The sequence below is a fragment of the Thermobia domestica genome, chromosome 9 (assembly GCF_964235325.1).
Source record: "Thermobia domestica chromosome 9, izTheDome1.hap1.1, whole genome shotgun sequence".
Lineage (NCBI taxonomy): Eukaryota > Metazoa > Arthropoda > Insecta > Zygentoma > Lepismatidae > Thermobia > Thermobia domestica.
Genome location: NC_137462.1, coordinates 129,588,513 through 129,614,410, shown reverse-complemented (window position 1 = coordinate 129,614,410; position 25,898 = coordinate 129,588,513). Strand labels below are relative to the sequence as shown.

General features: G+C 36.4%; 1 protein-coding gene across 1 annotated transcript; it reads right to left on the bottom strand.

Moving 5' to 3' along the window:
• Positions 1–12,953: 12,953 nt before the first annotated feature.
• Positions 12,954–24,163, bottom strand: LOC145694121 (uncharacterized). Its single transcript, XM_081770240.1, has 3 exons — positions 23,883–24,163; positions 18,893–19,070; positions 12,954–13,285 (listed from the first exon to the last, which is right to left on the bottom strand). Exons 1-3 carry the CDS (start codon positions 24,021–24,023, stop codon positions 13,065–13,067), a joined length of 540 nt encoding a protein of 179 aa, XP_081626366.1. The 5' UTR covers positions 24,024–24,163; the 3' UTR covers positions 12,954–13,064.
• Positions 24,164–25,898: the final 1,735 nt, after the last annotated feature.

The window sequence follows — 25,898 nt, the reverse complement described above, 5'->3', positions numbered from 1 at the left end:
AAGCACTGTTTTATTTTGCTTTTTCTTAATTTTCTACTCAGTTCTCATACTCTTAAACTGGAAGTACTAATATAGCTCATCGTGTCAGCTAATATTGTAAGAATTGTTAATGTAATACTATTAATATAACAAATAATTTGTATTTGACGACTACAACATAACATCTGCTTGCATATTCACAACCACTCCTCGGTTTGATATTTATAGTAATCTGTCCGGTACTGGGAACAGTTTTTTGACCAACGCCATTTTGAGCATTTCAGAAAATCGAAAAATTTAATGTTGAAATCTTATAATAAAAATGTTCTTGTTATACTGTATCATTATCAATGCTGTGATTATTGTCAGCGTGTTTTCCTGTATCGATTTGTAAGTTTTTAAGCAAATAGAGAAAATGTTTAGGTGTCCGGTACTGGGGCAAGCTTCCTAAAGTTCACTTTTTGCCGGTTACAGAGCGGTCCCCAGTATATTCAAAACGTAGGAACCAGGGGCGGATCTAGGACCGACTCCCGGGGGGAGTTTCATACTGCTACTTACTTGTTAGAGCTACTTTTAAGAGCTTCAAATTCTGGGATGGGTTTTATTTATACATATAAAATAGGAAAGATTGCTTTTCTTCGGGGGAGAAGGCGATCGCCCCGACCTCCCCCCCCCCCCACCTGGATCCGCCACTGGTAGGATCAAGTGTGTTACATACTGTACTTTTCAACTCCATGAGTTGTATTCTTTCACTCACGGCGGTGTCATATGCCTTCAAGCTTTCAGAAGGTGCTGCCATCCGCGCTTCTTTTTATAACTACTTGGTGACCACATGAATTGCCTTTATTCGAAGAGTATTGCCGGTATGTTGACGTAAATATAACATAGGTAAGAAGCACATTTTGTTTCAAACACTTTCTTGATACGTTATTTTAATAAAATCATCTGTTATAAACAATTACAGCAGGGCCAACAAAAGATGGTCTCTGACGTTTCTGACCACATCCGAAGGAAAAATGCAGCCCCTACTTTGGTACTAGAGTTACCAACCACTGTCACTTTGTCTTACACCATTAATTAAATTGGCATTATAAATGCACTGAAAAAAGCCATGACACGTGAGTAGTGGCAATGCTACTGCAAGCTGTCAGAGACCTTTTCTTGCTGGCTCGTGGTTTTAAGTTGTTGAGATGAAAACCGTGGGTGTATTAGGAAGGACTACAGATTTCTTTCTTTCTTTTTTTTAATTCGTAGTGACATTTGACAACACTGTGTTTAAATGAGTACTATAAACTAATGTAAGTAATGGAGTTGCCAATCATTTCTAGCAAAATATTTTGACATTTGGTTGCGGAAATAGTCTTGTATATAAACAATTGAACGTATACATACATGCATAAGTGTTGATATGCCTTAATAGTTGAATTTGGTTTGGGGCAGTAGGAGAGAGTTCGAGGTAGGGTGGCCAGATGTCCTGCTTTTAACCAGAGTGTTCGACTTTTGGAGATCCTGTCCCGTGTCCGGCTTAGTAGTCGAGCCGGACGCCCATTTGTCCTGCTCTTCAGTTCTCATTATAAATGTTTAACTTTCCATTATTCTGATGGCTCGATGGCTCCAGTTTCAGACATTTCAGAATTTGCAAATTATTACCAGTACATTTCTGAGAGTTGCAAAGTAAGAAAAGTTTAGAGTTCCAAAATTTGATAGGAAAATCATTACATTGTCAACCCTGGCCAGGCCATATCTAATATAAATAAGATAAAGAGTTTGTTTGTGTGTCTGTTTGTGTTCTGCACGGGGACCAGACGAGTGGACCGAAAGCTATCAAATATTGGTCACGGGTACCTTTGTCCAGGCCCCAGACCAAGACGAAGAGTTTCTTTTTTTCAAAATTCGAACCAGAGGGGTCTCGGAGGTGGGGGAGGTTACCGAGACATGTAAAAGTAGTAGAAAATGACCGATATTAGTGTCGAATTCATAGTTTTCGCGGTCGCTGAGATCAATGATGAAACTCCCATCGCATTAACTTCCAAATTCACTCCATACGGCTGTGGGCCGAGGATCACAACCTAACAGCACAAAATGTGCTAGGCATATACCATTTAGGTGTCCCAGCTACTTTTTAGGTACTCGACACTTGGCACATATGATATTCATATGCTAAGTATGTACTTCAGCTACCTACAGTTTTAGGTACTTATTACACCTAATTGATATTTGCAACTATGTACCACAAATTTAGCATTTATATACTTGGCTCGCACTCTAACAGTCAGTTGTTTTTATGTCGTCACTTGGGACATTTATATCTGCCATGTTCTAGGTACGTCCTTTAGGTACATATTGTTTCGGATACCCTAACAGCACAAGATGTGGTAGGCATTCGTCATTTAGGTGTTGTAAATTCATCTCCCACATTTGATGCATTTGTTGCTTCTTTTTCTAAGCGATTGTGTATTAGAAGCAATAAACGCAACAACTTTATTAGATGGAAACTGTCGCCGATCATTTGAAAGTGAATATGGAAGATCCATGAAATAAAGTAAATAGACACTCGTTAATTTGTTATAAAATTACATGGCGAGCAGATTTTATCTGATCCCAAACGGTTATAGTCTAATATATGTGGTTAAAGGAGCATTCTGATTAGCCAAATGCAAAAGATCTCAAGAATTTATCTCTCTACAAGCGACGTTCTCTTCATTCCCTCTGGTGCCAAGTCGGAAGGGCACGCGGCTAGTAATCCAAAGGTTGGTGGTTTGCGTTCACCCTAGGGTAGCCCTACATATTTTATTTTACTTCTTTAAAGCGTTTTTTAGACTCACCTTAATGTAAACACATTACGCATATTGGCGATTTAACATATTTTGGGGGATTAATTTTGTTGTTCATTGACGCTTACGGCATGGGGAACATATCAAGAACATACTAGGCACGTTTTCCAGTTACATGTCAGGCATGTGCCTAGGGGCGGACATAGACTGACTATCGCTTGCCATCCATGTGATTTCTTTCTCAGAAGTATATAAGGCACATACTGGACACATTCCCATGTACTTGAGGGAACATGATAGGCATATGCCTGCTATGTAAGTGTGCTGTTAGAACAGGAGGGGAAACCAAGACATGTAAAAATAATCCAAAATGACCGATATTAGTGTCCAATATACAGTTCTCGCGGTCGCTGAGATGAATGGTGATATATCACAGGTATTCACTTCCAAGTACAGCCCCCCAATGCAAAGAATGAGTATTTCAGCTAGTCAATTATAAATATCAGTCTACTTCATAAGCCTTGAATTGTTTTAAAGGTATTTAAAACTTTTCGAACCTGTGAAAACAGCAAGCGAAAAAGTTTTGAGAATTTGAAGAAAGTCTGCTCATATATTCTTTCCATACAAAGTTGTAGTCCCTAATGCTTACTGCAAACGTGTATTTTCATCAATAAATGCTGCTTGGACAAAAGAACGCCACCGACTTAATATCTCCACAGTTAATATCTAATAAGTCCGAACTTCGTTTCAACTTTGAAGGAAAAAGTGAGAATGGAATGTGCAGTGACGTATTTACAGAATTCTTGCAGAGCAAGCGTCTATTTAAAGCCACTCGAGGAGCAGAGAAATATCAATGAGATAAGAATTTTAACATGTAAATGTATCTTTCCCAGCTTGCGTGAGCCAAAGATGCCTAAACACAATTAATGAATTTAATTGTCATATGTGGGGAAAAGGTTTACAAATTCATAAAGTCCGACTTTCTAAGTCAATGTGTCAGCCTTTTCAATCATTGCCTTCTGACCACCCTAGTTCGAGGGGAAAGATGTATCTGGAGCAGTGGCGGCGTAAGGGTGGGGTGGGCGGCGTCACCGCCCCGGCCCCCAAATTCAAACGGGTCCCCGTCGTTAGGAGTATAAATTATGACTGTGCACGAAAGGACTTCATTTTCCTTCACTGGCCCCGGGCCCTAGTTCGCCGTACGCTGCCACTGATCTGGAGTGTACGTTTTGTATGAAATAGTTCGTGTAGGGTGAGTTTAGTTGGAAGACGTATTGTATACGTATATTCGTTTGCTCCTACAGAGGCCACGCATTCCTATGTATGGGTTCACTTGTTTTGTGTATGAGTCGTAACAGGTTACAAAAATGCTACCTCAAAGGATAAAAGAAACTTCAAAAAGAAGAGAGAGGTGCAGCTAATATTTATGTTCCTATAGAGGAAGATTTCTGCATTGTTTGGTGGCTGGCTTATCTCATTATACGCCGGAATTCAAAATATTGATACAATTCAGAGATGGAGTGCATCCCAGAAAGCTCATATTACAGTTTGCAGGCCTCGTATTGCGAAAGAGTACTGTACTTTTATGGGAGGCGTTGACAAGATTTATTTCCTTGTGTCTTTTTGACAGAATTTGAGTCAAATCTAGGAAGTGGACATTCAAGGTCATTTTTCACTTAGTAGCTTTGGTTGTATGTAATTCCTGTCTACAAATCAGCGCGACATGCAACTATTATGAGGTAATAGGGCGAAAATGATAGATCTTCTTACGTTCAGAAATAGTATTGCTGAAGCAGCGCTTACTTTGATGGAGAACACAGAACATCAGACAATCACCAAAAAAGAGGACGACCAAGATCTGATGAATTTGAATTCGAGGAAGATGGAGATGATACCAGTTCTTCAGTGCCTGTGTTACCCAAAGTCAGACCAGCGGTGCTGTTCAGCCGGTTCGCACCGGGTCGCTAGAACCGGTTGTTAAAATGTTTCGAGTTCACAGAACCGTTTGTTATACCAAATCATTAACTCACGCACACAGTAGAAAGCCATTTAGTTTCAATTTATCACGCTGCTGGAGGGGAGAGCTTGTTAAATATAAATTTTTCACAGACAAAAGCAATTGGCCTATTTAAAGAATCTTGCTTTGCTCTGTACATACCACAAGATTAATGCCGGGGTGGGGGAACGGTAAATTTTATTTTAAGTGTCATTGTTTTTAGAAATTCTTATAACTATAGGGTTAAACATAAGCGTTTGTTCCTTAATTTCAAATGCTCAGAATGAGAATCAAGAATGAGAACTGGGATTATATGGGTGAAGTGGTTTATTTATATTTGAAATATATACATATTATTATCAACAATTGTCGATTCATTGCTGGATGAAGGTCTACAACGTTATTGTATATCTATGGCATATGTTATTTCCATTTTCGTATCTTGATTGGGCAACGGTGCGTAAAAGTACACAATCTGTTTAGTAGAAGAAAAATAAGAAAAGAGATATGTTGTTGATTCTAAATATAAAGAAATAAGATTTAATCGTAGTAGCTGAAAATCTATGTTGGTTTTAAATGTATAAACTGTACTCTTAGTTACAGTAATAGCAAATAGCTGTTTAAAGGTTGCTATGACGACCGAAAAAGAAGATTATTATTAATGAAGTTGTGGAAGAATAAAAAAAAAAGGGTAATAGAGATATAAGTGACGTGTCTGATTTAAAGTAATTTGATCGTGTTGACTAATTATACGAACTGTGGGCTAAATGTAACGTGAAAAAAAAATAATAAGTTAATAATCGTTACATTTTAGATGGTGGTTCCAATATACGTTACAAAGTCTTTCCAATACTTTTTTGACAATTATCTATCTTGGACAATTCATTTCCAACATATTCGTAGTGCTACATAATTTCGTCACACCACCTTGCATTAGGATGCTGTGTAGGTCGCTATTTGTCACTTGTGGTATCCAGTAAAAAATGGTTTTGTCTACCTTGTATGGTTTGTTTCCTAAGAGAACTACTTCTCTCTCTCTCTCTCTCTCTCTCTCTCTCTCTCTCTATATATATATATATATATATATATATATATATATGTGTGTGTGTGTGTGTGTGTGTGTGCTTGTGAGGAAGGATCAGAAACTAAGGTTACAAGACCAATATTTCTGTGCAGACTTTCAGCAACTGTGCAGACTCTCAGCCACGCGCCACGTACGGTACTAGTTGTAGTTAAGTATAAATTGCTACTCGTTTGGAAAACTGGTCTCGCGAAGAAGTCCGGTCGGTTATTCGATTTCTGTGGGCAAAACCTGTAACTGCAGCTGAAATTCACCGGCAGCTGGTAGAGGTTTACGGAAGGACTGTAATGTCTTGTCAGCATGTCGCAGAATTGTATCGAAAGTTAGCGGTTGGTAGAGAAAACGTCACCGACCCGCGACGAGGAGCGCAGCGGCCGAGCGTGAAGGAGCTGATTCAGGAAATTAAAAGATCACATTACGGCATATGATGACCGAATTGGGAATGTCGTTCGGAAGCGTTCGTCACAGTCTGCACGATATTCTGCAGTACCGGAAAGTTTGTTCCCGATAGGTTCCACACAATCTGCCCAACCAACATATGGAGAAGTGCATGGGGACAAGATTCCGATACTTGTGGAACAGTTCTTCACGAAAGGAAACTGTTTTCTTCACTGCTTTTCAACGGTGTAGAAACATGGATCCACAATTACATCCCCAGCAGTGAAATGAAATCTTTAAGTTGTACGTCCCACGTTTATGCCGGTTAGGCCAAGATAAACGGTGATGATGAGAAGTCAATGAAATGGTGGAATGAAGAAAGTGGAGAAACACGGGAGAACCCCGAGAAAACCCCCATCACGGTGTTTGTCCACCAGAAAGTCCACACGGCGCGAGCTGGGATCAAACCAGGGACCCCACGCACCGGAGGTGAACACTCTACCACTGAGCCACCGCGCCCCTACATCCCCAGCAGTAAGAGGTCATCAAAAGAGTAGAAACACCCCTCTTTCCAAAGACAAAGGAGTTAAAGGCAAAGACATCATCTGACGGGAAGATTTTTTGGAATAGGGCGCACGGTTACCGCTGACCGATGCTGTGAGACCTTGACACGACTGCGCGAAGCAATCAGGAGGAAATAACCAGGACTTCTCACTGAGAGCGTCAGCTTCCTTCACGACCACGCGTGCCCGCATACAGCCCAGAAGACCATCATGCTTTTGAAGCAATTTCGCTAGGACATCATCGACCGCCCCCCTCGCTGCAAGCGACTTTCACCTGTTCTATTACTTGAAGGAGCACCTAGGAGGCCGTCGTTTCGTTTCAGACAAGGAGGTAAAACACTTCGAAGTGGCTGGACACGCAAGGACAGGATTTTTACCAGGAAAGTATCTTCAAACTCATCCCACGAAACGACAAGTACCTTGACCGATATGGAGACTATGTTAAAAAATAACCTAATGTATGTACTACCTGTTGGCTGTACTGGTTGTAATAAATACATGTTTCACTGCTGGCTTTGTAACCTTACTTTCTGATCACCCTTCGTATATATATATATATATATATATATATATATATATATATATATATATATATATATATATATAGAGAGAGAGAGAGAGAGAGAGAGAGAACCGATTGTCAATCAATTAGAATAGCACCTCTGAGTCAGATTGATTATTGATGTAAGGTATGATGGCTTTAGTCGTTGGCCTGAGTATATTACAGGAAGAGAGCAGGGGTGTCATTTCAGACTTCGCTTGAGGGGGGCAAGAGCACCACCGACGTAAGACTTGCACGTTTTGTACTATATATTAGTAGATAGTCGATTAAAGTAAGTATATGCATTCCTCAAATTCTTGGGGGGGGGGCAATTGCCCCCTCCTGCATCCCCTACATTACGCCCCTGGAAAAGAGAAACGATGCAAAAAAGGAAGTTGTGTTGGGGGAAGCAGAATTAAATGTAGCAAGTTCAAGGTGGCATTAGCCTATGTTTAACCCAAAGCAAGGACTGTATTTTGTGGTGTTTCACAAAAGATGAAGAGTCTTTCCAAATAAAACCTTGTTTCATGTCTATAGAAGCAGATAAATAAATAAATAAGGCTTATAAAGAAATTGCTATTTCGTTTTACTTGAATATAACATATAGTTCACAATTTGGTACCGTACTTTCACAGTGGTATCAATTGACACCCTTCCATTGTTGTGTAAATAACAATCAGAATGACAAAGGTTTCAGTATTTGGTTAGCATAGTTTGGAAATCGAGTAGATCACAATGTGAAACGAAACTGATTTTTTTACACCTAAAATGTAGATTAATGATGGTTATACTATTTCTCAGAACAGAAGCTCAAAGTTTTGCTTGTTGTGGTCCTCTAAAATACTAACGTAGCAAGAACGTGCAGACAGGAAAATTACTCAATGGTTTTCGAAAACAACACTATAACAAAACAGACACAATAGCTTAAGTACACAATTAAAAGTACAGTTCTATTCCCAAACAACTTAGACTCCCATCTCTCTTCTAAACATCATATTCTGACAACCAGTGACGTACGAGGAACAAGTACTGAATCGCATATCCTTTCAGGACCACGTGTGATTTTCGTATGTGTCTTAATACAGTAAATGTTTATTTTTCCATAATATTTTGCTCAGAAGAGTGTTTAAGCACCGTAAACCTATTGTGTAGGCCACTGCTCACAACTTTACATAGGACAAAGTAGGATTTAGTTTTAAACAAAGATTTTAAATTGCAATATATATATTCAAATCAGTTTTATAACCGCCACCAAGTTATAGAAGTATTTTTTGTGGACGCTCTGTATATTTCGTAAAGACAGTGATTATTATTTTCGATTTGTACTTTATTCTGCGACGCATATAAATTCTCGAGACGAGACACCCGAACCTCTCGGCGCCTAATGCTCATCTCATCATTGAGACCGACGAGCGATTTGGGAACAATTTGTAACTCTTCTTGGAGAGGTCCTTCATCGTCCTGTCCAGGTAAGTTCCAGTCTCAGGGGAATACTTATTGGTAGGACCACGAACCGCGAACAGCGACCAGATTACACGGATTGGTTACAGATAAATGTTCACCCAAAAGGAGACCTTGAATTGAAACGGTTACAAATAAATGGAAGCCCGAACAGCGACCCGACACCCGGGCGATTACAGTTTCATTTACTCCATATTATCAATAAGAAAGCAGGACATTAAAATCAAAACTGCGGACACGGTGGCTCAATAGTAGAGTGCTTAACAATAGTGTGTGTTGTCCCCGGTTCGATTCCCTGCCAAGTAAATTTGTGGTGGACAACATCGTGCCTGTGGGCTTTCACGGGATATTCCCGTTTCCTCCCACTTTCTCATTCCAACAAGTATTTCATCGTTATTCACTAGTTTTAATAATCGTCTCTCTTCGCCTGAAGAACATAATCGTGGGACGTTAAACTACTTTCACTTAAACTAATTCCACATTTTGCCGAACTAACATGACTTCAAATGAACAGTGAAGAGATGTGAGTGTGTAATGTCGTGAACATGATGCTATCATGTCATATTGTTAGATGCTTACGGTGCATTTCATGGAGTTCAACTCTGAAAAGTGTCGCAATGATGGTGTCTATTCAATGGAGAAAGGCATCATGAATCAAAACTGCTATAGATCACCATACCAGCAACAATACTTTCTGTGTGTGGACTAGTGAAATCAATTTTTTATCCCCCCGGTTATGCCAGGTACGCTATAGGAGACGAAGATTAATAAATGATGGGATGGAATGAATAATGTAGGAGAATGAAGAGCCCTGAGATAACCCTCGGACATGCTGTTTGCCCACCACAAGTCCACTTGGCGCAACATGCCATCGAACTGGAGACCCCCAGACATCAGAGATGAGAACTCTACCAGTGAGCTACCGTGAACCTGGAAGGAGAGGTGATTTTAGAAAACATCTCTGGCCAGTGGCGTAACTGAGGGGCCCGTAGGCCTGCAGTGCGGGGATGCCCGCAGCGTTTGGGAGTCCACTGCGAAGCAAATTCCATGAACTATAGGTTACAAAATGTGAGTTGAATATAGAATTTCCATTTCCCTGAACAACATTATTTACTTTAGAAAATAGAAATATGTTCTGGGTGAATATTCATCCATTCTAGCAACATCAGTTTAAAAAAATCATCTTAGCACTCGAAGGTTTTGTTTCTTTCGGTGAGTATTAATTTTAATTGTAATTTTATCATATTCCATGGATCTAACCATTGTCTTCTACTGGGACATTATATAGTGGGAAATTAATGGGCATGGGAAGGGGGCCCAAAAATAATCTTGCGGGGGGCTCGACATTTTTGCGTTAAGCTACTGTCTCTGGCGTTAATAATGATTAATTCATTGCTCTGACTATTTACGATTGTCGTATACCATTACATCAGAAGTGACAATTCGATACAGGAAACTTTCCTAGTTATTTCGTAGATCCAAAGAACTGTACATCTCTGGATAGCCGCACATCCTTGTGGGCCGCATGAACTGATGTAAACCCATAAGTTGAACTTTTTCACTTTACCAGTTCCACTGAACGAAAGTGATATTATGTATGCCAAACTTGTCTGGGATTGCAGGCATATTTTCCCGTGGATCCACTTTCACGATGTTCCTGAGGAACTCATCGGAATATTCTGTAGGTAGGAGGTCGTGAGGAATATTTCTAATTTTGTGTCACCGTCCGGCAGGGAACTTCACGAACCAATTGAGTATTGCGCGTTCATTCACCACTTGTTGCCAAAATACACTGTTGATGTTTTTAACTCCTAGATGTTTAGAATGTCTGTTCAACAAGACATTGACACCTTATTGACTCAACACCTCAGCATGTTTTCCGAAAATGTGTGAAGTTTGTGCCATTGTACAGTCCGCAGCAAAAGAACCTACAACATGAGCATGTAAGTTTGTTGTGAAACTACGCCTAATGCGCAGGGAATCAACATAACATCTAAGCAGCACGAATCGTTTTACAATAAACTTACATGTTCATGTTGGAGTTTTTTTTGCTGCGGACTGTACAAGCGACTTTCATCCATCCATTGATTGCATCAGAGAGGATAGTTTCTTACCAGACGTAAAGTCGAACATTTCAGTAGCACCAATCTCATAACAAGACTTCATAATTAAATAGTACTTTTAATTGTTCATGGTTTGGACTATTGTCAACAAATGATGAAGACATTAACAGAACGAATATTTGTTGTAGAAGATGGGTTTATATTCACATTATAATCCACAAACTTCGGTTATCCTTCCTGTGATTCTTACTTTCTTACATAACAGTTTAGAATTTATAAGCGTGGGAATGCCAAATACGGTATGAACTTTTTTTTGTAGAAATATAGAAGGTGTAAGTCGCCTTTTGGCAATAGTATAATTACTAAGCGTAGCAAAATAATTTCCATATCTCGTTCTTGATAAGCTGGTTCTGTAAGATCTCGAAAGTGACATCTTCATTCACTTAAATTAATTTTTGTCAATATGTTTTACTTACAATAATGATCTCTTTCAGTTGCCTATAATATGCCTTATCATTATTGCTTCTAAAGTATTGAAGAAAATATTGAAATTACCTTCTACAAATAAATAAATTTCATAAAGATATAATAAACGTATCTTTTACGGAGTAGGAAATCAGCTATCAAACAATTTTCTATAGAACTATATACATATTAAGTAATCGTGTATTTTCTATACTATGAAGAATGAAGACAAACACTTATTTCAGCATACTACAGTTCTTATCATCAGAAAAAAACATATATAACCTCAGGTTATATATTTTTAGTTACTTCTAGTTCCAAACATACTAGAAGTAACTTATGTTCAATAAATTTGCGTGCAGAAGATTGTCACTAGTGAATGTTGGTTATTTTAAACATAAATATTACCAACACAAGTCAGTATATCATCACATTGTCCGATACGTACAGAAAAGATCCTAATACAGGGTAATCAATATGTCATGCAACGCATGGAAGATGTTGCGAATGACCACCATTTACTGTTTCATACATGTGTACCCTTCTGATTATGTTCCTGAGCATGTTCTGGAACGCTAAACGATGGATGTTGATCACAGTTCGTTGACTGTTGGTCTCCAATTTTTTCAAAGTATGCGGATGCACTACGCAAGCTGCTGATTTTAGATATCCCCATAAGAAAAAAGTATGGTGGGTTAAGGTAGGGAGCGGTATGGAAATGATTCGCTTTGGTACGACCAATTCCAAGTATTCCATGGTCACATGAGCGTTATGGGAATTTGGACTGTGCTGTTAAAACTGTCCTTTCCTTCCCATTAATCAGATTTGCAAAAAATTGCCTGATCAGCTAAGATAATGCTCACAGTTGGTCGTCGTGAGAAAGAAGAATCTGAAAATTCTCTTTGGAAACGTAGTACACCATCCGATCTTTCGGGGGCGTGAAAAGAAGATTTAGTGTGTACATGCGGATTCTCAATGGGCCACAAACGGGGATTTTTGAATTTATGTATCCGTCAAGGCGAAATCAATCCTCGTATGACCAATACCAGCTGTCCAACGTCTCCCATCAGGCGTTCATGAAACAGTGGCAATTCTCAACACCTGACACCTGACTCCTGCACAACTGTGATTTTGCATCGAAACATTTGTTACTATTACTCATAGGGGTACGTGCTGTATCGTAAGATACACCATTTTGACTAGACCAAGTGCGCAAGAACTTCTATTGATTATTTTTTTAATGCTGCAGTGATATTCGTCAATTTGTCTTCGGTCAGAGCCATCGGTCAGCCGTTTGAGGGGGGGGGGGAGTTGGTACATTGAGCTTCCTTGAATTTATGTTAGATATCCTTAATGGTTGATCTATTCAGAGATTCCTTCCCTGGATAAACCTCTGCATTGTCTGCCGGCATGTTTCGTAAATCAAACTCCTAATGTATACTCTTCCAGAATAAAACTTCTTTCCTCCAATGTGTACATTTTGTTGCTGTGGTACTGCATTGTAAGTTTTTACCTTAATTACCAGACTTCTCGTCACCCACACCATTATTTTTAGTATGACACTTTGATCGCTCTGTAAAATCACAATGTTAAATTTGCTGATTGTTAGAATGTTAATTGCGCTATTTTATAATAACAATAATAAACATGTGAAAAAAAGAAATTGAACTTTATTAGCTTTACAAGTATTGTATTACTGAAACATTTAGAATATCACATGAAATACTCCGAGATTATATTTGAATGACAAATTATTGATATTATTAGCAATATTGTGCAATATTACTTTGAAACGAGTCTGTGCTGATACCTGCGTTGCGAAGTACATTGTTTATTTGTCGTTTTTCTGCATTTGTTACGACTGCTTCATTGCGGGTGAAGATACCCGTCCAAATATCCTCATCTGTACCATCGGCATTCAGTTTGCAATAACTCGCAACCATATAGCTTCGTGGATTAGTCTTCACTATTCTAAACTGGGTACCTGTAAGACATTTCATCTATATATATTTCTGTCAATGTCTCATATGAACTAGATTACACTTCTTTGCAACATAAAATATTAATGACTGGGTACATGAAATATTAAAATAAGTTTGAAGAAAATAAACATACTTAAATACAGTAATATTGTTGCATATCACAGATGTTAATATTGTCTTTGTTCTGTAAGAAAATTGATTCGGGAAGAAAATGAAACAAAGTTGATTTGTACTATATTGAAAAAAAAAAAAAAAGCAAAATAATTTTAAAAGGTAGGCTAGCACCGATCCTTCAAGAAGAATGATTAAAGAGGTTTTAAACCAATATTTGGGTACTTTTTCATAAGAGACAATTGTGGCGTGCATAAATAAAATAAAAATTAATAAATTTTGAGTTTTAAACATGTGTTATTAGTACTATTTTTTAAATATATATATTGCAAGTTTGAATAAACTTCAGAAAGTGTTTATTGTTTATCATAGATAATTAAATATAATATCAGTAGGAATACAGACAAAAAGTTGTTGATTTATACAACATTAATTAAAAAAAATTGAATACGAATTAGAAATTACAGAGTACGATATCACAACATTTCAGAGTCTTCAAACCCGCAACTATCTGATATTATCTTGTAACTAGCTAGGTTTTAAGTTTAAGAGAGATATTAGTGTTTCTGGAAGTGCATAAGAAAAAAAAATACTTAAAAGTTAAGCATAAGAGGAACTTCAATATTGCTATTTTGACGTTATTCTGGGTCGACTTAACTTACTTTCCTAAATCTCACCACCGCAATAGTTCACAATAAAGTCCTACAACCGTTTACGGTACACGTTTTGGTGATTTTTCAAACAAAATATATTTCGGAGAAACTGTTTGGCCTACAGCAGCTGACTGCTAATAAGCAACTGCCATATCAAAGGTTTGCTAGATTTTCGGGCGCCGCTAGGAGTTCCTGGGTTCGAAATACATTCAACGTACCTATGGGCAAGGAATTAAATCTACGTGCTAAAAAATTAGGTTACCTGTAATCAATTGTATCTGCCATTTATGCCTTATAATAATTTTATCCCTCTTAGTTATTTAAAAAGATTATGTTTTTACAGTAACAAAAGGCTAGGTTTTAATTCTTTTCATGTTGTACCTATATTCGCACTGCATCAACACTATTTTCATTTAAAGATTTGACATAGATGGAGATGAAACTTAAAATTACGTAATTTCGATGGAAATAAACTATATAAACGAGATCTCAAATTTGATATATGCGATCTCAGCACTTGATAGAAAGTATGATAATATTTGTTGCAGATTGTAGAGTGCGTTTTCCCGGAAAACAAATGCACAAAAGCTGTTCAAAATAATGCAGTACCGTGTATTTTCTCTATGCAAAACAGTAGTCTTCGAGGTCTATAAGCAATGAATTTTAATTAAGTTTGTTCATCACAGAAATTGAGAAATTTAGGATAAAAAGCAAATATTCAGTATATACATACAGAATATCCTGTAAATTCATGAAAACGTTAAAAGCAAAGTACTGTAACATTTCTTGAATTCCAAATGAAAAAGGAAATCTTTTGGTTTTACGACCGGTGTTTATGACCTGTAGGCTAAAGGAGAAGGACGATTAATGAAATCGGATGATTTTGAATTGAATTAATGGAATGAGAACGTGGTAGAAGACATAAGAACATTGAGAAAACCCACGGACACGATGTTGTATACCACAAACTAACATAATCTGGTATCGAACCGGGAACTTCTACCGCACCCAGCTCGCTCCCATCCTTCCATTGTATCGATACTTAACATCATCATATCACAAATCATTAGCCGACTCGATTTCGCAGTATTATACATACATACGTGCTACTTAACTGGTTTTATTTTATTTAAGAAAAAATGATTTGACAGGCACATCACCAACTCATAAATATGTGTAATAATAATAACCGCGGTAGAGGGAACCACACGCTGTTCAAAACCGTGTTACGCAAGATATTATTGTACTCCTACTTAAAAATCGCACAAACACACGTCTATGGAACGTCGCGGTGAGCAATTGAAGCGAAATAGAACCTAGACTCTAAATAAATTGCTACTAAATTTTGGACACTAATAAAGTTGGCAAAAGAAAATTGTGAGGTTCATGATCATCTCGAATATAATTGTCTACGAGATTGAAGTTGAAGCTACTTCGTTTTGAAAAGACGACACGTAAAAGTGTTGTTCTGTTTCAAAAAGTGTCTCTGTCGCCTATCTATTGGAAGAGCTCTGTCTCCGTTCGTGGGCAACCATAACTCCAATCATAGTAGAACATTGCGCACGTAGAATAGCATTGGAAGTGCAATAGATTTGTCGCTATGTAAGAGGCAACAAAAGTTTGAAATGTAAGACAAAGAAAGTAGGTGGGAACATAATTAAACATAGGGTAAGGGGAAATCAGTTCAAACGTTTGCATGACTTAAATCAACAACCTTGAGAATAAGTATAACAACTTTTTATTCAGCGGTCACTGAAGAATAAATTCCCTTTCGTATTTATGAGATGAAATAACAAGATATATGCGTATATATAAGCTTTAATTACAAACTACGAGATCGTAGCGTGAGTTTTTCCCTTCGTGGGGTTTGATCTCCGTGGTGTTTTCCCTTCGTGAGTATTCCTCTAAAATTGTTAAGTAATATTCTGAAGGTGAAGATCTTGTTGGCTCAATCTGAATCAAGGACAAATGACACACACAAAAAAGTGCAAATTCAAGAAAGTTTTTGAAATAGCATTCTCTTTATCTTCAACTAGTTTTGTTCATTCCTTTCTAAAGGTGGACATTTTTAAAACTGATTTTAAATTTCCGATTTGTTTTAAAGTATCTGGATATTGTGAAGTAGTGATGCTAGTAGCACGTTAAGAGTTGGTTAAAGGAAATACGTGTAGGCTTTGTGTGAAGTATTAGAGGAAACATAATTTGATTCTGCTCGTATTTATTTTTCTGGAGGTGTTTTGTTAAAAAAAATATATTTTAAAGTGTTTTATTTCAGCTTGAATAATTTTATGCACGATAAGTGCTTCTATTGCTCGTAAATTTATTCATGTGAAATTTGAATATATTTCGAGCTAGATCTAACCCAAAAATGTTAAAACCAAATTTTAAGATTCAAGTTTCCTTTAAGTGCCGTCGGTACTGTTCGACCAATCAGAGACAAACATTTATTGTTACAGTATTTTCCAGTTTGGCAAATCAAAAACAACTATTTGTTAATTTATTGTAGCTTGCCTTCTACCAGATATCCTGGCAAATACCTTTTCACTTTTGTATAACTTATCGCATGTCATTCTTCTTAATAGCAACAAACCTCAGAGTTGGAAAATAATAACGGACCCCTATTAGAAAGATTTTTCCGCTCCTTCCTCATATATAAAGGTTTTTTTGAAAGGCAGAATTCAAAGGGGATTTAGAAGTCAGAGCTTCCGCCTAAAATACATTTACATAAGACAAAATGCCATTTCTAGCAGTTTTCAAGTTTTGCTCTCATTTTTCTAATATAATTGCTCTCTTCCTCTCAAAGCTGCTTTTTTTTTTTTTTTTTTTTTTTTTTGACAAACTTTTCATCATTATTGGTTAAACGGATTTGAAACTCAATTCGATATTTTTTTGCTTTATCGAAAGTGTAATTAAACGGCTGTTGTTTGTTCGCATGTTAAAACGTGTTAAATTAATAGTAACTACTGTGTATTCTGCAGAACTTTCATACAATGTTTTTGATATATCGCTTCTTTAATGGATAAGTGGCAAAACTCAAAAATGGCCCTTTTGAGATATGCTGTTGTGAAAGACCCTAGAGGTTAGGAGAGGAACATTACAATGTAACATCATAGTATAACATTGCAGTAACATGGTTGTGTCAAAAATTCGTAGGTAAAGGTACGCATTCTTACTCCCCTTCCCCTTTTACAGTGTATTTGGTCTATCCCTGTTATCAGCTGAAGTGCAGGGCTGAAAAGTTTATGATTTTAATTGGGTTACTTTTTTTTTATATTACTCTGTATGTTTATTTAAAAAAACGACTCTGACGTATCATATGTCCGCCAATAGTCAACTTGACTTTTCATCATCTCAAGATATAAATGTCTGGAGTCTGCAGGTATTTTAAGGGAGCGACAGTTCAGTGGTAGAAGACATTTCTGTTGAAAGGGATAGTAGTTTGATCATGATGAGTCCCAGTATTTTTCTCCAATTTTCGCCTTTCCTTCCACTACCTGGTATCAACAATTCTACTATCATCATATATCATCCATTCCTTTAGCATGAATAACATAACCTCATGACGATCAAATTAAAAACGTCATACCACTTCGCACAACCACTTCTTTCATTTCAATGCGTAATAATATTTTTTTCTATTGCAAGTAGTTTAATATGTTATGGAAAAGTGAATGTACTATAACAGAAATTTCCAAATTTTGATGTGAAATATCGTTTCCCTTTACATTTTTTTCATTTTCCAAGCAATGTTCGTATATCTAACATTATTTTCAGAAAAGGCAAATCAGATTTTGACGTACCTTCCAAAATAAAAATAGTCATTTACACTAATTGCTTGTGTTATTTTCAATGTACAAATACGAAATTAGAACCAAACTATAGAACAGAATTTTTAAGGCTTACAGGAATATTTTTTTTTTATTCTATTTCACCTTGTGTACAGTTAGTTTAATAATATCCTGTTTTAATACTTCAATTTTCAAATAGCACTTAAAAATGGTGGTATAAGAAATATTTGTACCTGTTTTGGGAAAACCAACATGTTGAACTCAAATTAAGCTCATAGTTGTAGCCAGTGGCGTATTTACGATTTTGTTTCTGAGGGGCTTGGCTAACTTTGTTCCTGGAAATGTGAAAATTCTCCAAAATATTTCATTTACTTTAACATAGTAAATACAATTTCGGGGCCTTAAGCCCGGAAGCCGCCTTAAATACGCCACTGGCTACAGCACAATGCGCAACTTTGGAGCCGTATTATAGTATTTTTTATAGACATTCTGCAATAACTGATTTAAGCTTTTTATAATTCATTCTATAATCATTTATATATTATCGTTTGAATTTATTTATTGTTGTTAAATGACGTGCTTATTATTTCACTAGCTCTAAAATATACGTTTTGTAAAAAGATTAATTCTTAAATTTATAATAGTATTTAATTTTGTATGAGGTGGTCTTGCGTAGCTCAGCTAACGCCCTCGTCTTTGGTGCGAGCGGTCCCGGGTTTGATTCCAAGTGGGAACACTCGGCCAAAAAGGTGTGAAAACTTTTTCAAGCCAGCCATTCTGAGTGAGGTTTCCCTGGGTTTCATCTCATTCACACCAGGCAAATGCCGGGATCGTACCTAACATATAGGTTCCAGGCAGCTTCTTTTCTTCCCCAATTCTTTCTTCCTTATCTTTCCTCGGATAGTGTGATCGCCGAGGGACATTATCCTTCATATGTGAAGGGGCTAACATTGGTCGTAGATTTCAATCCAGAAATCTAATTTTTAAATCCTAAATCAATTTTGTATGAATTTTCGTATTTGAGTAAGAATAAATAAAATGGAAAGTGTCTACTTACTTTCATTTGGACATACAAGTGATCCAGGTCCAGCTACTTGACAAATAATTTTAATTGAATTTTTCCCTCTTACGAGACCTTCCAGCAATACTGTTCTAGTGTTGATTCTCGAAATAGATAGTGAAAAGCATGGCGGAAAAGAGGAAGTCACAGCTTGTAAATTCCATGTTCCTTCGATCTAAAAATAAATAAAATAATATAATATGTAACACTCTTTCTTTTTATCTTTTTAAAAATAGTAAACTAATACAGTTTTAACTTAAAATTCCTTATTTCATTATCCATTGGTGGCGTACACGAGGGAAGTATCTACCCCATTTTCAAGTAGACTTTTACGCGTTGAGTTTTAACCCCATTTCTACAAAGATATTATGGAAAAGCAGGTAAACAAGTGTTAGTCAAGTGTACACCGTGTAAAGAAATTTGGTTTTTATGCCGTGATATTTTCTCAGCTAATATTGAAGCAAGAAGTGGTAGTAGATTTATTAACTCTTCCGGTTTTAGTAGAGATATTGTACTGGAGACAAAATAAAACACTTAATTGATTCTAGAGAACCGCCTCTCGCTATGTATTATCGTTTTCAATGTATAGCAATCAACGTTAAAACCGGAATTGAATTATCCTGCAATGGATGCAAATTATACTACTTTGAACAGATACACTGATCCGCTACACACATACCCAAACTATTTCTATTGTATTAGTTTATTTCTAAAGAACAAAGAAAAATGTAACCATTTATATTGGTCAGTCACGCAGCGCAAGAATTTCCCTGCATTTTCATGATTTATCGAAAAAAAAAGTTTCTTTTATTTGCTAAAATTGCCTACAAAATTTCTAGAGCGTAGGGACATTTCTCTCAAATACGAATACTGACTCCGGTACATAGTGAAAAAGGATTACACACTAGAACTTTCAATTTCGTCCGGTAGATGTCAGCTTTTGGAGGGTGTTTGTTGTCACCTAACAGGTAGATGTGTAACTTCTACTATTTTTTTTTTTCAACAGTAGAAAATGAGATACGGATAACTAACGTTAAAATTATCATTATCCTTTAAGAAGTTAACGGATTAACTTCATTAACTTATGGTATGATAATCGCTCCAATTATCTGTTATAGAAAACAAAATTTAAAAATTCTCTTTCGTTCAAGACATATCGGATGACGTAACAGACGAGCGTAAGTCACCGTTACCCGTTAAGTTTATTAACAGATTGACTCAATTAACGAATTCAGCTGAGATAATCACTCCAAGTATCTATTGAAAAACAGAATTTAAAGAGTCCATCTTTGTTCAAGAGTCAAAGTGAGGACTAATGGACGCAGGGGCAGATCCAGGGGGGGGGCGATCGCCCCCCTCCCAGAAGAGGAACAATTCTTATTTTATATATAAACTAGGAATGCAATGGATATACCCGATTGCAATGAAATGAGCTGAGCGAGCTTAAACTACGTAATCAGGAAGCGTTTTTCGGTGATTATTCCTCGATGGTACATCGGATTTTTGATTTCAACCTATGTTGTCACTCAGCACGACATACTCTATCAGCGTGCTAAGTTTGGTTGAGATCGGCCAAACGGTCTAGGAGTAAGCGTTTTTCGGTGATTATTCCTCGATGGTACATCGGATTTTTGATTTCGACCTATGTTGTCACTCAGCACGACATACTCTATCAGCGTGCTAAGTTTGGTTGAGATCGGCCAAACGGTCTAGGGGGAGTTCGCGGACAACCAAACGGCTAACCCGAGTATAAGAGCTTCGCTTCGCTCAGCTCAATAAAACCCATCTTAGAGTTTGGAGCTCTTAAAACTAGCTCTAAATAGCAGTATTACAACCCACCATCCCCCCAGAAGTCCGTCATGGATTCGCCCCTGAATGGACGGATGTTAAGTTACCTTACCCTTTAGAATCCTAACAGTGTGACTTCATCAACAAACTAAGCCGAGATAATAACTATGTAGATATTCATTGCAAAAGACAATTAAAAAAGAAAAAAACGTTAAAAGGTTGTTGTGTGGAGTAATCAAGGCTGGATTAACCCATTTGGAGGCCCGGGGCTATGTGGCTCTTGCTGATTTCACCTAATACATTTCTAGGAAAGTACAGTAGAAGAATTAAGGGAATATGTTTCACATTTTTGATCATATTTTATTTTATGATGATGATTGTATCGTCATGATTCTTTTTAGATAGCCAGTTGAGATTTTGATCAGGGTGGAGGCCCCTGTCCACTTGGAGGCCTGGGGCTATAACCCCCTAAGCCCCTCCCTTAATCCAGCCCTGGTAGTAATGGACGAATACACGTATGTACTGACATTACAATATTTTAAGTCACATTGTGTGTGATCCTAATGAAAAAAAAAGTTCAAATCTTCTTAAGTAACACTTTCAAATCAACATATAAACATGTTACACTTGACATAATATTGATTAATAACCTCCAACATGGATAATTGTTTTCGATTTTATGTCTTCGTATGTTCAAACAGAAACTTTAAATTAAGTCTTCTTAAACTAATATAATCCATGAAAATTAGACAAAGAAAGAGAAAAAAAGAAAGAAGAAGAAAGAAAGAAAGAAAGAAAGAAAGAAAAAGAAAAAGAAAGAAAGAAGGAAAGAAAGAAAACGCAAAACCGCAAAAATTCCGAACAAAGTGGATTTTTGTTGGTGATTTTATTTCGATATCCAAAGCATAGTTTAAAAATTACCCTTGAATTGAATCGTATTTTTTTTTCTTAGGGAAAAGGGGAGATTCTACTTTTTTGAGAGTTATCAATTTTTCCACAAAAATAGTTATAAGAAAAGTTGTAGTTTAAGGAAATTCTACATGAAAAGATTCTTGCGATTTTTTAAAACTTAAAATCAATCTTTTGAATTATATCTGAAAATAAATAGGATAAAGTTTCTTAAATTGAGAAAGCAAAATCTCTGAAGAAATAATTACCGAGAGTAAAAATAATGTTCGAAATTGAAAAATTGGTATTTTAGACGGGGAAATTCACTTGTCTTAAATAAAATAGTCCACTTCTCTCCTCCGTGTTGATTCGACACTAACTTCGATCATTTTGGACAGTTATAGGGCTGAACTAAGACTTAAACGGACTTAAACGGATTGTCACTATTCATCTCAGTGACTTCGAGAACTAACAAGCGACATCACATCACCCAGGTGTCCGGCTCTGATTTCAATGAAATTTTGGTTTCTGATAGAGGGCATGTATACATTAGGCCTATTTGTGATGACAGAAATTTTTGCCATGGTACATGTTTTCTGTTTTTTTTAAATATTTTTTAAGAGTTGTGATGTTATTAGAGATTACTTCAGAAGTTCCTTACTACCCTTTGTAAACGGAGTGTTAATGAAAGAAAAACCATGTAGATACATATAAGGCCTAGGGGTAAGTCGTATGGCAGGTATGCCCTTGACGCCAGCCATCTTGAAATCCGCCATTTTCAATTAAGGTCAAGTTTTTTTAAAATGGGAATAGGGTAATATGATACATACTTTCGGGCAAGAATTTAATCAGGAAAACAAGGATGAAGTTAGTTTTAAGATACGCACATTTGGGGAAAAGTTACTTGACATACTTCCAAACCCTTTAGTGTTAAGAGTGTCTTACTCACACTATATTTTTCTTGTTTAGATTTCAAATCATATGTGTAAGTCCACTTGTTGCTAGTAATGAGTTTACAAACCGAGCTTCATCTTTCTACCGTAAGAAGTTCGTAAGATACTTTATTTTTGACATAGATCTTAAACCACCTTCTCCTCTTTGAGCCCCCTTCTCCTTCCTTAGGGCTATATAAAAGATATCCAAATAGTCTACGGTCTCTTCCAAACACTGATGTCTTCGATGGAAGTATGCCAAGTAAACAGTGTGGCATACTTCCACACGACGGAAGTTTACTGCACAGACAAACAAACAAACTCACATTTTTTTATGTATAAAATGAACCTTCTCTTCTCCTTAAAGTCCCCTATGTTTTCTATATAGGATACGCATCAAAAGATTTTAAATAGACTACTATATATTTTAAACTATGATTTCTTCGTTAACGCTATTTAGAACTATGTGGAGCAAATTGCTTGGAATTGTCTACCGGACAGACATTCATTTTTATATATAAAATTATAAAATGGGCTCTATTTCTGTTCAGATGAAATTAAGTTTAAATCTTTGAAATGATTGATTCCACAAAAACGAAAAAAAGTCAAAGAAAAAGAAAAAGAAAAGGAAAATTTATGGATCATTTTTGTGTAGAATCTTTCTCATAACTATTTCCCTCAAAATGGATAATTTTCAAGACAAGTGTTAGAAAAAAAAACATTGTTCTCCATTTTACCCTCTCTCCTAAAACAAAATCCCAAGGTTTATATCAACGATAATCTTTTCATAATATGCTGGAGACATCAAAATAAAGACCTCCACAAATATCTAGACTGTTCGGATATTTTTTCCAAGTTAAAGTCTAATTTTACTGGACTGATGCTTCTCTTTCTGTTATTACCGGTAGTGTTTCCTCTTGCTGATATAGAATAGAGGATCCTTAACGCTGTGGAATACCCGCGCCATCTTTATTTACTAAAGTTCATTGATTTAAATGAAGAATACTATTATTCTATTTTCTTTCAAATGAACTGGAATTTTACTGATTTGATTTTGCTGACTTCTTCTTCACATCTATTTTCCATTACTTCGTGAAAATTCGTGAAAATTATTTTTTAAATTCTAACTATTAATAATAGCGTTTAAGGAATATAACGCAAATTTATTTTGAAAGAACTAACAAAGAACCTTCAATTAGACTTAAAAAATCGGTACAGTTATATAATTAAAATTCTAGTTCATTTTAAAGAAAAAGAAAATAATCCCCCTTATAAATTCATGGAGGGAAAATAAATATGACCTGTTTACTCATCATCGTTAAGATCATTTGTAGCTACATTTTGAAAGAGCAAAAATAATCTTCACAGTTAACACTTACCTCGTTAATATTGAAAACATCTCGCAGAATGAAATGCGGACACTTTTGATTCTTTTGTGAGGTTGCTCGTTTCTCAATAGATAATGCATTACAAAGAACAAGAAAATGAACTGTGATAATGACAAATTTAAGTGTTACCATAATTTCCTGATATTATAACAAACAATGTTGTTGTCTCTAAAACTACGTATAGAGTTCACACAATTGTTGTTGTCCCTTTGTTTGTTTCTCTGTAAGCAAGAAACGGACGGATGGATGTTGCTGGGATCATCCATTGTGTTTGGTCTTGCTGATTCTAGATATCACACGAGAATTAATAATTGGCTTCCGGTGATAAAGTAAAATAGGGACACTCGTAGGCAAGAGATAATCTTATTACGCCACTGCGAAGTAATATTTGTTCCATCTCGTTTCCAATATCACCATAGTTGTACTATATACTATAAAAAAAACATAAATTTGGAGGAGTGCTATAATACAGCTACACAGACTTCTTGCACATGGTTTTGGGTTCAATTCCCGGTTGGGAAACTATTTATATCCTCGGTTCTGAATAGAATACTAACTAACCTCCAATCCAACCAATCAAGCAATCAACTGAGTTGTTAGACAAAATTATGATCGTTAATGAAGATTTTTTTAAAAAAATGTAACATCTAGTTTAGTCGTAAAAGTTTCGAGAACTAGGCTTACATAGCTATATACAGTATATGAGGTAGTGGTAATATATATATATATATATATATATATATATATATATATATATATATATATATATATATATATATATATATATAATATTATGTAATAACAAATAAATTATAGCATATCAAGTATCAATCATGCCTGTTGTTCTGTATGGTTGTGAAACATGGTCGCTTACTCTGAGCAGTGTTTCTTCCAGACGTTTTGTTGGGGGGGACACTGCCCCCCGGAACTCTGAGAGTGCCCCCGGAGGACACCAAAATAATACGTCTATAATATAATAATAAATAGAATATTACCAACAGTGTTTCCCCAGAATATTAAGAGTGCCCCCCCCCCCCCTCCGGAACATTTTTTCTGAAAGAACGACTGACTCTGAGGGAGAACATAGACTGAAAATATTTGAGAACAAAATCCTGAGACGAATATTCGGACCCAAGAGGAACGGGAATGAGGAATGGCGGAAACTTCGTAACAAGGAACTACATAATTTATACGGCTTACCAAACATTGTTAGGGTCATCAAGTCTAGGAGGCTTAGGTAGGTAGGTCATGTAGCTAGGATGGAACAAAGTAGGAACGTTTTCAAAGTCTTGACTGGAAGACCAGTCGGAAAACGACCATTAGGAAGACCTAGGCGCAGATGGGAGGACAATATTAAGATGAATCTCGCAGATATAGGAATACAAAGTAGAAACTGGATCCAGTTAGCTAAGGGTAGAAGTCAGTGGAGAGCTTTTGTGAACGCGGCATTGAACCTCCGGGTTCCATAGGCCCTAGGGTTAGTTAGTTAGTTTTAGTTATATCAAGTACATATATAGAAATTAAGTCATATAACACATGCAAAATACTATTAAATGATAAACTAATATCTATATTATTCGTTTGAATGTCATAATTATCAGGCATTAGAAATTCTACGGTATATACAGTTTGAGGCATTGAAAACTAGTATTCATTAAGTAACTGAAAACACTGATCGGGAACGGGTTTTAGGCCATTTTACTGTATTTTTTGATAGCTCAATTTTGATATTATTCGATTCACCACATATTAGTTACTATACATACCAAATTTCAAGTAGCTCAAACTAAAGTGCTCCCTTAAAAATGAACTTTTAAATTTTTCTTCGTGCAGTAACACGTTATCGGGGGCAAGCAATCGAGTATAGGTTAGTAGTTTATTTCTTGCTTTGCAATCATAAGGTCCCAAGTTGGAATTTGGCGACTGGCTATGCTGATTCAGGTCTCCCCAGTGTTTTTCCTCAGTGTCACCAGACAAATGCCGGGACGTTACCTTTAAATATAAATT